Here is a 13,719-nt window from a genome sequence, read left to right on the forward strand (position 1 = left end):
AGTGTTGCTTGTAGTGGCGAACCCAGAGAGAGTTATTACCCAACTCTGCAGTTCTCCTTTTAGCCTCTTTAGCTCATTGTTTTGGTTTTCCAGTCTGCAAACTCTTCTTTGGTCATCCACCTTGTTTCAGCAGAAAAGCTCTAATAAACTGAAATATATACTACCTGCCCAGCACAAAAAGTGAACATAGTGGGGCATTTAGCAGCTAAAGAGCCAGATATTTTTCTCAGGAACTGGAGACCAAACCGAGTTACAGGTAAAATAAATATTGGACTGCCACTCATTGGGTAGAAAGAAACACGAGCCCATATAAATGCTAAAGTTGCTCTGAGTCTGCTGGAAGTGTAAATGAGCAACTGTTTGCTAATGTGCAAGCCACGACAACTTTATTAGGCAATACATAATGTTAGTTGTTGTATTTTCAGCTCATTCCACTGCTTCCCAGTGGCCAAAAAATTAATTAATGCAGCTTCAACTGAGAAATCAATTATCAAAATTGTGCAATTAATTGTCTGGCTGTTTCAGCAGTGGTTTAAATGCTGTTTCAATGGCTTACATCTATATAGGCACACAGTTCTGGAGTTACAGATGAGCACTATTTATTTTTGGGATTTTCCATGAGCAATGTATAAAAGCTAAATAAATCATCAATCAAAAACATAGGTAGTAGATATTAAACACAGGTCTCATGTTGCTTGGCTTCACAGTTCCACTATCTTTCAGTATGTATAGACTAAATGTACAGGCCTAAATGAATGATCCTGAAGTTTATTAAAGTTGGAACATGAAACCCTTCTCTTACTCAACATACGGTTCATCACTGTGTCCAACACTTAATTTTTTAAAAGTACAGAACTCCCCATGCACAGCCAGTATTTTCAGACAGGTGCTGGTCGGTCGCAGGAACATATAAGGTGAATGTCAGAATTCTTCTGAATTATCTACTACTGAATTATTCTGATTTTCACTTAATTGTTTAAATTGTGTGTATTTGCTTCATCTGCTGGTATATTATGACACTTAGTTTATGAGCCTGTTTACCTCCTCCGATGCTATAGATAGAGCTCAAAGCTGTCCTGCCTGTAAGATATACACTGACTACAAGATGTCAAGTCATGTATCTATTCTCAGCTAAACCTGCTGTAGCCAGGGTGATACTGACAAAATGTCAGCCATGCTGGCCTCTCTTTTAACAGCCTTTCAACCCCTCACGGGTCTGAGATATTTCCGGCATGTAACCGATGCTTCTGCCGCTCCAGTTTTCTTTGTCCTGTGCACAACATGTGAGGAAACCCAATCTATAATCTATGGAACGCCTCTGTAATTTACTCAGACAACATATTCCCTTTTCCAACACCACACAATGACCCCTGCGATTCAGTTTCTTTCTCCTAGCCCACACCTGGCCCCCAGCAGCTTCACATTCAGCTACAGATGTCTTGCTTTTGTACCTCACACACACCCACAGCTCATCTAGGTCTCCATTTCGGAACCTCTGGTTTGTGTATGTGTCTTTTTTTGTGCTTGTATATCCCAAATCCTCATGCCTTTCTCCTCATACAGCCTGTCTGGGAGTGTTAGGGGCTACAAGAAGAGGGGAATGTAATAGCCAGTGAGCCCTGGTGCCCTGTCAGCAGGGCTCAGCCTCAGAGAAGCCTGCCCATCACGGACAGCACCCACGACGGTGCAGATTACACCATTTACTGCAATAAGCCTGACAGATGGAGAAGTCAGAGATTACAGCAGCAGACTATTTCCACCATCTCTTAATGCAGCTGTAACCCTCATCTCAAGTTTCAGCCCGTAGCGGAATGAGCACACAGCGCTCCCTGGTGGTGAGACACTGAAACAACCACTTACACTTGTTTTTTAACGTTTTAATCTGATATTAAAACACATTACAAAGTCAGTATGCAAATACCCTCATTTGTTAAATTAAATTATTGAAAATGCACAAATCTTGAACAGGTTTTTTCTGATGTGAGCGACAGCCCAAAGCATAAATTAATCCATGTTTGCACCTTAAATGGAGAGGCCCATCTCTTCAGTTTGGAAACTAATAAATATGACACTACTTTACAACTGTAAAATACAGGCATACCAAGTTTGACATTAAGTGTATATATATGTTTTTTTATATAATGACTTAAACAATCAGCCCAGTAGCTCATACTACCTATGATACTGAGAGAAAGCAATAGATGATCAGAATAAAGTAAATAAATGGAGTTTGTGAATGAAATCAGAAAGTATGAAACCACTGAGGGAGTAAGTGCATAAGCAATGCAATTCCAGTGAGAAGGGTTCAGTCTGTTTTCATTTAACTATGCACAGAAAAACACTGCACGCCCAACAGTGTGGCCAAATTCTGAAGAAGTGTTGAGAGAGCAGGCATGGTTGCAAACATCTTTCTGTAGTCCTGAAAGGACGTCACACAGTGCAAAAACAATACAGCTTGGATGCGACACTACGACACAACATACAGTGCAATTAATCTCAGCCTCAAGTGACACCAACACTGTAACTGGTAATGAGTCAGTATAAGAAGATGTGAACTGACGAATCATCAGCACCATTAACGCCCTGCATGTAGACTTTACGGTTACAGTGCATTCTCTTGTCCTTGGGTTGTTCATGGAGGCTTCAAGGATCATTCTGGTTTGTTACAACTCAGGTATTTTTGTAGTCTTGGCCTTCGTTTCTATCTGCTATGATTAAATCACACTCACCAAAGTAATTGCTGAGATCTGGGAACACGGCAACATCGCTGCAATGAAAGTCAGATGATCAGACAGGTTGTTTAGCCAGATTATCTAAACCAGGGTTATCAATCTCACATTAAAATACAAGAAAATGGTAGGCTCTAAGTACGTCCAACTTTTGGATATATTATATAATTATTAATATAAATATAATTATAAATTATATAATCAAAGTTATATAATCATTACTCAGCTTTTTTGCCGAATCATATTCTTTCAGACACTCCATAGTCTGTTACTGGTCCAGGGTCTGTGTTTTGTAAACACTCTAAACCATGTAATTTGGTGGCAAAACTGAAAGTGAGTGCACCTGAAATTTTGGTAATAATCCCTAATTACACAAGAAAACTGTGTGAACACACTTCACCTTCTTTTACTCTTTCAAATAAGATTGGATAACCTGGAAACTTGTTTACAACCCGTTAGATCATCTGACTGCTCTGACTTCTTTTTAGTGATGTCTCCATCTTCCCAGATCTCAGCAATTAACTTGGTGAGTGCAGTGTTAATATTTACAATAGAAATGATGGCCAGAACTATAAAAATAAGAGCCAAGTTGTGATAAACCTGAATGATCCTTTAATTACAAAACAAACAGAAGCATACAGTCTAATCTTTGTTGTGATGCGTCTTTGTTTCAATAAAAATCAACAAGAGGTTGAGAGGAGCATGTACAGACACACCAAAAAGGAAAAATGTCTACCCTAGTGCTTGGTCTTAAGCCAAGGCAATTCATGGATTTGGAAATTCTGTGTATTTACAATTTCACAAGTCTGTGATAGTTCAGTCCATATCTGCCTGCTCTGGTGGGTAGAATAGGAGGTGTGTCTCATTTGACCTTGTTTTCTTCCTGAGTATTTTCTTCTATCACCACTATCTGTACACCTGACAACTGTCCGTTGGCGTCAAGCTGCAGCCCCTGAACCCCTTCAGTCTGCACTTCCTGCATTTGGCACTGTGTCTCCTCCCCCTCTGTGGACATCGCCACCTCCATCCCGCTCTGGACCACCATGGTGGCCCCGTCTCTCCCCGACTCCCCGGACAGCTGCAGCTCCATCACTCCCACCGCCTGCTCCACTGGAGCTGGGTTTATCTCAATGACCGTGTGCTCCTGGCCGGCCTCCACCTCGCCCTGCATCACCTCCTGTTGCACCAGCATGGTGCCGTCCACCACCTGGCCTTCTATGGGCACCACCTCTGCACCGCCAGCCTGCTGGCTCAGATGCACCAACTCTACAGGGCTCACCAGCTGGCTTGAGTCCTGCATGGCAGTGGTGCCCAGCAGCGTCAGGCCCGAGGACGGGTGCAAGGTGATGGTGTCGGCTTTTCCGTCTCCGGTCACCATGTAGCGGGTGAAGAGCTGCGAGCCGGCGGGGAGCAGGGTGACGGTGTTAGAGGACTGGGCCAGGGAGGCGATGGGCAGGCCAGCCATAGTGAACGGCTGACCCACAGAGGACAGTGAGATGGGGGACAGAACGGTGAACTGCTGAGGCTGCAAGGTGGTCTGCTGGTTGATGGGGGAGGTCAGGAGGGTGGTGGTAGAGGCGGGCCTCTGCAGACGAGGCCGCTTGGTCTGGCGCTTGGTGGGAGTCTTGTTTTTGGCAGGCTGCGGGCAGGACAGAAGAGCTCGCACCTGCTGCTGCTTCCTCTGTTCTTCCAACTGCACCTCCAAGTCTACACACACCACACAATACAGCACAGTGCTGAGAATGATGGCTGAGTAAATCAAACACTGATTTATAAGCATTACACGTATATTTTCAAGATTACATTTTGCACACCCTGATATTGATATTTGATATCAATATTCATCAGAGATGATGGGAACGCTTAACCCAGCAAATGTCAAGTCTGATCTCAAAGCATAAACAATATAAACTCAATAAAAATAGAATCTGTTCTTTTTCATATTTGTATTTGTATTCAAACACTCACACAAACACCTGACTACACAGTAGCCGGACACTGTCCCTAAAATTTAGGGCAGTTTTCTACTTTGTATTATTCAGTTTGCCACAATAAAGCTCCAAAAAGTTGTGCATCTTCACTGTTATTTTTCATAACAGTCATTTCAGGTCACCGCAGCACACAATGACACATAATCACCTTTAATATGACTGATTAGCAGGAATTAAAATATTGAAACAAGTTTCTGTCTAATCCATTTTTTTCTGACCCAAATCCATGTCAGTAATCCACAAGCAGGTGGTACAGCACTAAGATATTTACATTTGTTCATATTCCACAGCAGAATGTATTCATAAATACTGTACAATACAAATACTTGCAAGCAAACATAATTCATATTGTTTCACAGTATCCTTAAAATGATCCGTCCCAGCGATTTCAGTGTAAGTGATGGAGGACAAAATGTACACTCCTTCTTCTGTGAAGTTCAGCTGAAGCTAATATGAGTCGTCAGAGAGCACATGCAGTTGTTATCTTCCAAAATTGCAGTCTTTTTAGTATTAAATTCCTGCTTTGTGCTTCCATAGACTGCTGAGCCACGGCGGGATAACAGTAATACAAAGAGGGAATATGATACTAAAAAGACAGTAACTTTGGAGGATACCTACTTAATTTGTCTGACCCAGACCGCTTAAGCCCCATACTAGCTCTTGCTGAGCTTAAGAATTAACTTTTGCACGAAACGAGGACTGTAGATTATGTCCACCAACACTTAGACTGAAATCACTTTAAGAAAGGATTTCTTTGCAGCCAGGAGGCTGGAGGAATATTTATAGAGACCAATAACCATTTCAATGTATGTAGGGGTATGTAAGTTTTAAAACAAACTTGAAAAATGTGAACCTAACCTTCAGGATACAAGACACGCAAAATGTGTATTTGTACTTAAATTTGATGAAATTCCTCTATCATCTTTATTATCTGGTTCACACGCTGTGTTTGGCAGTGTTTTAATCACACAGAGAAAAAAGGGGAACACTGCTCTCACCTGGGTATTTCCTTTGAATTGTGTTTGACAGACATTAGTCTCATTAGTGCAACACTGAACCCAATGGAAACCAAAGCCATATGGATTTGTTGTTGTGTGTTGCTTTAAGGTTGTCATCATTATTTATCAAAACTCCCCTACCATCCTCCATTTGGACTTACATGAGAAAGCTCAAAATAAACCATGCTATTTTAGGCGTTATTTTATGTTTAGTTTAACTGTTTGTCACAGTAAATGAGGTGTATACCTGCAGGTAGATACTGTAAAAGCATGGAGATTATGACGCAAAGAGAGCTTTGCTTATAGTGGCAAAAAGGCAAACAGGACATAAAAGACTGGCCTTATCCCAAATTCCTCCCTTGCTTACTGCTAGAGCTGCAACAATAAGTCAATTAGTCGATCAAGAGAAAAATAATTGGCAACTATTTTGATAATCAACTCATTTTTTTCAAGCAAAAATGCAGAAAATGTGCTGGTTTCAGCTTCTCAAATATGATGAATTAATGCTTTTTTTGTCATACATGATAGTAAACTGACATATTTAGATTCTGGACTGTGGGTTGGACAAAACAAAACAAGACATCTGAAGATATCACGTTTGACTGTGGAAAATTAAAGTCATTTTTTACTATTTTCTAACATTTAATTTGCTAAATGATTCATCAATTAATCGAGAAAATAATTGGTAGATTAATTAAAATATTTCTGCATTTACATTTCGCTTTTGTGAACGTAATTGCTGGTGAGTCATGAAACAGCGTCCTGTGTTCACTCTTTCCCAAGAACAACATACTTAAAGAAACATGTGTGTGTGTGTGGAACCCTGTTTTTATCTGCTACTCACTGGAGAGGGTGCTGAGGATCTGCTCCTGGCTGGGATCAGTCTGCTGCCTCCTCTTCTCCAGAGTCTTCTTGACTGAGTCGAGCAGGCCGAACACTTGGGCGAGGTTACTGAGCACCGCCACCTCTACCAGACAGGAATCTGGGATCAGTGCGGCAATCAATCAAAGGGTCACTTGGTCAGTCAGAAAGGAGGAACAAATTCAGCTGTTGTAAACAATGAATCATTAGTTATTCAGTCATTATCGTTACAGAAGCCAACAGTAGCCATTCCCATCTGGTGTTGGTTTTCCATCCATCAGTTTCAAACAGCAGCTGAATTTGTTCTTCCTTTCCATTTGTTTCTCGATCATGCACCTTCGAACTAGCTCTAAGTCTTGCATATGTTCTGTTCTGATTATCAGAATTCCCAGCAGCCAGTGCACAGTAGTGTTGTAACGTACCTGTGTCCTGTAAGGTAGCCGACTCCCTGCGCTGCTGCACGTTGTTCAGCAGCTCCAGCAGCTCCGAGCTGATGTTGGTCACCACTTCACCCAGCAAACCCACGTCAGCGATGCCCTTCCAGAAATTCAGCGTATCCTCTGTGGACATGCAGACATCACACGCAAGTCTCAGTCACAGGTGTACTGTTTATGTTTATGTATGTATCATTTATAAGGGATGTAATGATCTCCGTTGGGGTGTGTGCTCAGTGACCTGAGATCTCGTTAGATTCCCTCTTGTCTGCGGACTCCAGTGAGCTTGAGCTCCAGTCCAACTTCCCGCTCAGAACATCTGCTCTGTCCTCGCCGACTGTCCCGCCATTACCCAGAACCACCTGAGCTGCAGTTTACACAAGAGCACACACATTATGTTTACAACACGGACAAAAGAACTCAACAACTCCGTTGTCCAGTGGCTCAAGGATCTAAATCTGAGGGTCAGACTCTCAAGTCTTGGATGTTGGACAGTTTTTAAAACTACTTACCACACAATAAGCTAACTTAGACTTCAACTAACAATTATTTTCTGTCAATTATTTTCTTGATGTTTGGTCTATAAAATGTGAAAATATGAAAATGGTGAAAACTGTTGATCATCATTTGCTAAAGCCAAGGATGCAACCACTAATGTCTTGTTTTGTCTCGACCAACAGTCCAATACCCAAAGGTGACTTCCATAGCAAAGTGAAATGAATGGAAACCAATGGCTTCCTGTAAGGTAGCAAGTTTGGACCTCCTGCATTTCTGTCTGCACTGCTGGTTATGCACGCTTATACCACTTCCACTGAGAATTCTCATTTATGATTTCAGATTGGCAGCTGTTTTTTTAACCAGAGAGTATAAAAGGATAGATATGATGCGTTTGTTTGGCGCTGTGATTTAATGCACCAGTATTAAACTCCAGATAAATACAGCAACGGTGAAGCATAGCTAGAGCTTAGAATTAGGGTTATTTGTGTAACCAATAAAATAAAATAGATAAATAGCTTCTCAGTGAGAACCACATAAATGTACAGTATTTTCTGACATGTTTGATATTTGCATGAATCCTGACACAATTAGCTTTTCATCGGGCTATTCTTTGCCCCAACATCACCCATTACAATCATGGAAACTACAACTTTTGGCTTACATCAATGCGCTTTTATAGGGTTTAAAATACTGTGAAGCAGAACTGGGGCTTACAAGAAGCTATGCTTAAAAAAAGACAGTAAAGATGCATCACAATGTAAGTTTAATAAGAAGTCATGATACTCCAGAATCAGCTAATGCTAGCATCAACAAGTCAAGCAACAAATAAGCTTTACCCTGCATGATGGAGAATCCTTTTTATATTTCTTATTATTAAGAGAACCACAAAATACAGCATCAATTATCCAAAAATGGCTTCCATCAGTATTAAAATACTGCATACTTTGTTTTCTTTTCTTATCAAATAATTTGGCAAAAACCAGAAACAGGTTTCAGTGACAACGGGAATCAATAAGCCAAGTTGCAATTGAAAATAAGAACTGCTAACAATCTAAACAATACCCAGCCCTCGTGACTGCCTTTGTCAGCTAACATATCTGCCTAAACCTGACGTGTTCTCACCATGAGAGGATGTGGGTGTGGTAAGTCCGCTGCCATCTGGAGGGAACCGTGTATTGTTGATTAAGAGGTCAAACTTGGTGCTGCGACACGTGTTAGTACACAGTGTGCTGTGCTGGTAGAAGTCAAGCTGGCCTGAATCCATCATTTTTCTGAAGAGGAGAAATTAGAAAGGACATTGAAGAGTTCATAAACTGAAGAAGAAGGAAGAGTTTAGTTTGATTTGAAGCAAAACATGTTGTCATCATCAGTGCTGCCTCAGTTGTTTGAATCATTTATAACTGACAATCAATTTTTTATTCTTACTTCCTGAGCTGCCTCTGAGCATTTTAATGTACATGCATTTTATAGTCTAGAAAGCAAACTGCTTTTCTAACTCTACACTAATGCCTCTTGTCTTGCACTTGTAACTGTGAGGGCAATTGCATGAAGTAGAACAACTGATTCGTATGCAGGCCTTGCCCACACAAACAGCCTGTGGAGAAGAAATAAGCTCTTAGTAGAAAAAAATAGTAAGAGGCACATACAATCATCCCACAATGCACGCAGTGAAGTTAGATAGAATATTTAAAGCAACAGAGCCCCATTTAAACCAACAGAAACCTATGTCTGATATCAGGTAAATGAATCATAACTAATGAGTGAGATAAGAAATCTTTCCTATAGTGACAGTTGAGCAGTGAGTGAGCACTCACCTCAAATGTGTTGCTTAAATATTTAAAGGACTGGTTGACAATTTTTCAAGTTCAAGTACAGTCAGGAGCCCAAATGAATATTGAAACGGGTTTTTCTTGCTGTAATCATTAGAAGATCCCTTCATAATGCACTTACAATGTAAGGGATGGGGGCCAAAATCCACATTCTTCCTTCGGTGCAAATCAAGTAGATATCTTTCAATAGTCTTTTTAGTGCCAAAATTCCTCTTTTTGTTATTATACTTCCACTGCAGCTTCAGATACACGTTTAAATGCATTTTTACTCAAAAGGAGGACTGTGGATTTTGTCTCCCATCACTTACATTGAAAGCACATCTGAAGGGGATCTTTTAATAGCCAGCATGAACAGGAGGAATGGTTACAGAGAGGAAAAGCTCTTTCACTGTTCATATGGACACTTGGCTGTTGTTTTAAGACAGACTTGAAAAATTGTAACCCTTTCCTTTAAAGCTGCATTCATAGATATTTTATGGCCACTTGTGGCAGCAGAAGATGCTGGAAAGCTTATGTGGTTAAAATTGGCAAGCAATTACTAATTTACACATCCAGCTAACACAAAGCAACATTAGCATTTGTTCTTTAGGTGCTAAATGCTCCACTTTCTTCACCAGCTAGCGGCTAGCTTTGTCTGTTGTTTGGTGCTGGGAAGGTAGAGTACAATCGGTCTATTAAAGCTTTTTTCCTGAAAACATCTGCATGTTGCTGCTGGAAACAAGGTTGATGAGAGCAGTTTGTGGTGCAATAAACCAAAGAAATAAGCTAAAAGAGGCTAAATAACTCAGTAGAACTGAGGGGAACAGAAAAGTTTGGTGCACATTCATCACTACAAGCGACACCTTTCACATTGCACATGGTCATTTGATCATCTGTCACTATAAAAAATGTATTAGTGTAGTTTTGAACTGATTTAGTGAAACCAGATTAGCACAGCTGGGATACACCACTGATTTTTGATGTCTTTAATTATCCACCTCCATTTCTAAAACAGTCTGCTCAAGTATTTGTTTTATCCCTGATATGGACACTTTTTTTCCACTAAATATTCAATTTGTATCAGACACTGAACAGTATCATCAGTCAAACAGACTTTAGAGGTTTAATGAAAAGCCTAGAGTTGTTAATATAATCTAATTTACAGCTCAACAGTAATGGAATAATGCCAAGTTCATTCATGTGAAGCTACAAAGAATATTTCATCTTGTCATTGTTTTACATATTTATTCAAGGGGTCTGAGTCAGAAATTTCTCTTTTCATTAGTAGTAATACATATGCATGAGCTAGAGCACAGACTGTGATGATTACTAATTACAATGTTGTGTAGTGCAGCCAATCATCAATCAGAATGTGGACATTTGAATTTGGACACTAATCCAAATGTAGTTCCCCCTCACCTTAGCATGACTCCACTCATCCTGATGGCTCTCTTCCAGTCTTTCAGAGTGGCTTTTCCAGAAATGTGCACAAACTGCTTTGGACTGATCAGCTGGTCTTCATACTAGTGAAGAGAGTATTGGTTAAATAACCCTGCTGAGTTTACTGTGTACTGTAGATGTGATCAAAGAAGGTTAACACCAGAGAACACTAAAAGCAAAATGAGAATCATATATCAGGGTTGGACTGATGTTGGTTTGCTTATATTGGCCTTTTATTTAAAATAAGATCCCTGCTCTTCAAATGTAGTTTAACTAATCCAGGCTAACATGTGATCAGGCTAAAATAATACTGTAATTTCTCATGCAATAATTTTGATTCTTCGAAAGACATTTGTGGATTGATTTGTTAATCAGATTAATTTATTTTATTTTATTTTGAAATAAAGACAACAGGAGTAGAGAGTTGAAACTGGGATCAGCATGTATAATTGGACATACTTTTGGAGATACATTTTGTTCTGTATTTGGTTTTTAACAACTGTAAAATGTGACACATCTTCACTCAAAATATACATGTGGATAAGCCTTTGAAAACCAATATCAGCAGAACCTTGGTGCAGTTGCCATTTTACTACTATATGGATATTAAAAAAAACATGAGAAATACCAACCTTCACACATTTTACATTGATTCCCGGGCACACAAATTTCTTCACTAGCAACACAGCTTTACTGTCACCACATGTTATGGGAATGCCGATTTCAACGTCGTCGCCCTCGGTATGTTCTTAAAGAATGAAAAGATACAAACACGCCTTAAACATGAGTATACTGGGGGGAATTTGCACAATCTATGCATCTCTCAAGATGTAAAAACATCCTTCTGACTCTCTTACTATACCTGGATGTGCTTCAACAGCCATGACAGCTGCATCTGTTTCAGCAGATTCATCTCTGAAAAGAAAAGTTTGTATTTTTCAATCATAATGTCTTCTAGGTAGTTTAGAGGATGGTGTAACACCACTTGAACCAAAAAAAATCTATTTTGCAGTACTCTTTGACCCATTGTAATTAAAATATAATATAATAAACTGTACTGTCAGTCTGCGTCTTAGCCAAAACCTCAGTCACCAGTAGGTTACATACCCGGCGGTGATGGGCTGGAGCTGGAGGATGACCTGGGTCTTATTGGGGTCATCAGAGTCACCTTCACCATCAGCCTTCACCATCACCACCTCCCCCATGGACACTGTGACCTCGTCAGTGGTCGCCATCACGCTCAGAGTAGACTAGAATGGAGGCCCACTTTTATATAGCTATCCGGGAGTTTGTTCATCTGAAATGGATGGATATATAATATTAAAACATGCAATGAAAGATGGATTAAAGTCAAATTTACCCTAACAATTCAACTGAGGCAAAATTAAGTGAGCCTGAAAACTGAGAAATACATTACACAAAGAAACACAACCCAAATCTGGTTTTAATAGCCTTCGTACCTTTAGATGGCTAGTTAGGTAGCTAATGTTACCTAATTAAACTGACAGTTTCAACCAAAGTGTAAAAATATACGTTAAATGCAAGCATGTTGGTTGAATAAAAAAAAAAGAAAAAAGTAATACAATTAGCGTTAAGAGTTGTTAGCCAAATTCTAACGTGGACAGAGCCATAAAACAAATTTCATTTAGAAATGTGTCATTTTATCGTTAACGTTGTCTTGGCAGCTGAGAAACACTTTACACCAACACTTAACTTACAATATGCTATTTCCACACTGGGTTAATTGTTTCAGTAAAATTTCATTTTTCAAGAAAATGGTTCGCATTGCTCTTTTTCCATACCCAAGAACCAACTAATGCGAGCATTATTATTTAGGTTAATATGCAAAAATATTACTTTTAACGGTTCCGCAGTGTGCATATAGGGTTACATTTATCACGAGATCATAATGATCGGGAATTGTTTCTATGCCAGTGCAGCCTCACTTTTTAAACTGTCACATTTCAGAGCAGAGTGTAACATTAGCATATTGGGGAATATAAACTGCGCTTTTGCGTGCTTTATGGGGGATGCTAACTGACATGGTTTGAGTAGACCATTCACAGTTACACTGGAGCTAAATCCATCCGTACAGTTGCAGCTAAATTACTCTATTTGACAAAGTTAGGTGGGTATCAGGACCGCGGCGGGCAGCTGACTGCTTTTCGCCGTTGAGATCCTCACAGCTACTCAGGCTAGGCTCGACGGTAGCCATTATGGCTAACGCAAAAGGGCGTAACTTGACGTGTGGGAATCTGGACAATATTGTGAACTATACTGTCCGAGAGACGGGTAAAGCTGTGCATTTACAGTGTGACGATTACGTGCCGCTTGTCTATGAACCGTACGTCCCTTCGTAACTCTGCATTTTAACTCTCCGCTCCCCCTCAAAATGACGTCTCCCTGTGCGGCGGCACGTACAGCAAACAACGGCACGGCGGCGGCGGCGCTGCCCCTCCATTCTGTACGAGCCTGGCCGGGCTGAACCCCCTCCGAAACATACCCGCATCCCACCGGCTCAAACTGCCGTTCATGTCGTAAGAGGCGCTCGCATTTTACGACCAAATATATTGAAAATCACATAGTGAGAAATTAGCTCGTCCTTACCGTTTTATGAAGAGAAACGCATCCCTAGATTGTGAAGAGCTGTAGCGCATGCGCAGTTGGCTGATATATAGCTTGACTTCCTGCTGAATAGCGCTCGCCTTGTTTTCAAACTGTGACAAAAATTCAACTGGAATACACTTAAACGACGGTGAATTAAGTAACTTTCTTACCAATATGATGGCGAAGACTTACTTCACGTTTGGTTACACTTTCTGTATAATATACTTTATTTATTTATTAAGCTACATGTCGTAGTTTGTGCATGTCAGAGCTTGTATCTTCATTTGTGTTTTCGTCGTCGAAATGATGTTAAATTTGAATACATTATAACGCAGTTTGAATACTGACACATA

General features: G+C 40.3%; 1 protein-coding gene across 6 annotated transcripts; it reads right to left on the reverse strand.

Moving 5' to 3' along the window:
- Nucleotides 1–1,856: 1,856 nt before the first annotated feature.
- gmeb1 (glucocorticoid modulatory element binding protein 1) lies at nucleotides 1,857–13,468 on the reverse strand. 6 transcript variants are annotated; one of them, XM_042436222.1, is made up of 10 exons: nucleotides 13,367–13,468; nucleotides 11,867–12,056; nucleotides 11,622–11,674; nucleotides 11,392–11,507; nucleotides 10,739–10,842; nucleotides 8,634–8,782; nucleotides 7,255–7,380; nucleotides 7,002–7,139; nucleotides 6,563–6,685; nucleotides 1,857–4,436 (listed from the first exon to the last, which is right to left on the reverse strand). In XM_042436222.1, the coding sequence occupies exons 2-10, from the start codon at nucleotides 11,992–11,994 to the stop codon at nucleotides 3,592–3,594; spliced, it is 1,782 nt and encodes a 593-aa protein (XP_042292156.1). In that variant the 5' UTR covers nucleotides 11,995–12,056; nucleotides 13,367–13,468; the 3' UTR covers nucleotides 1,857–3,591. The 6 variants fall into 6 exon arrangements, with proteins under 6 accessions (XP_042292156.1, XP_042292150.1, XP_042292155.1 ...); XM_042436216.1 differs by having other exon boundaries at nucleotides 6,563–6,700; XM_042436221.1 differs by lacking the exon at nucleotides 13,367–13,468 and adding an exon at nucleotides 13,263–13,324 and having other exon boundaries at nucleotides 6,563–6,700.
- Nucleotides 13,469–13,719: the final 251 nt, after the last annotated feature.

Source organism: Thunnus maccoyii, chromosome 15 (assembly GCF_910596095.1).
Source record: "Thunnus maccoyii chromosome 15, fThuMac1.1, whole genome shotgun sequence".
NCBI lineage: Eukaryota > Metazoa > Chordata > Actinopteri > Scombriformes > Scombridae > Thunnus > Thunnus maccoyii.

What these genes read in the sequence shown, in the direction of transcription:
- gmeb1 (XM_042436216.1), bottom strand. Translation starts at nt 11,994, where the DNA reads ATGGCGACCACTGACGAGGTCACAGTGTCCATGGGGGAGGTGGTGATG. An exon ending in CTCCAGCCCATCACCGCCGG is followed by an intron (nt 11,675 to 11,866) that starts GTATGTAACCTA and finishes TTTTCTTTTCAG; the next exon opens with AGATGAATCTGCTGAAACAG. An exon ending in GATCCTCAGCACCCTCTCCA is followed by an intron (nt 4,437 to 6,562) that starts GTGAGTAGCAGA and finishes TGGTGTGTGTAG; the next exon opens with ACTTGGAGGTGCAGTTGGAA.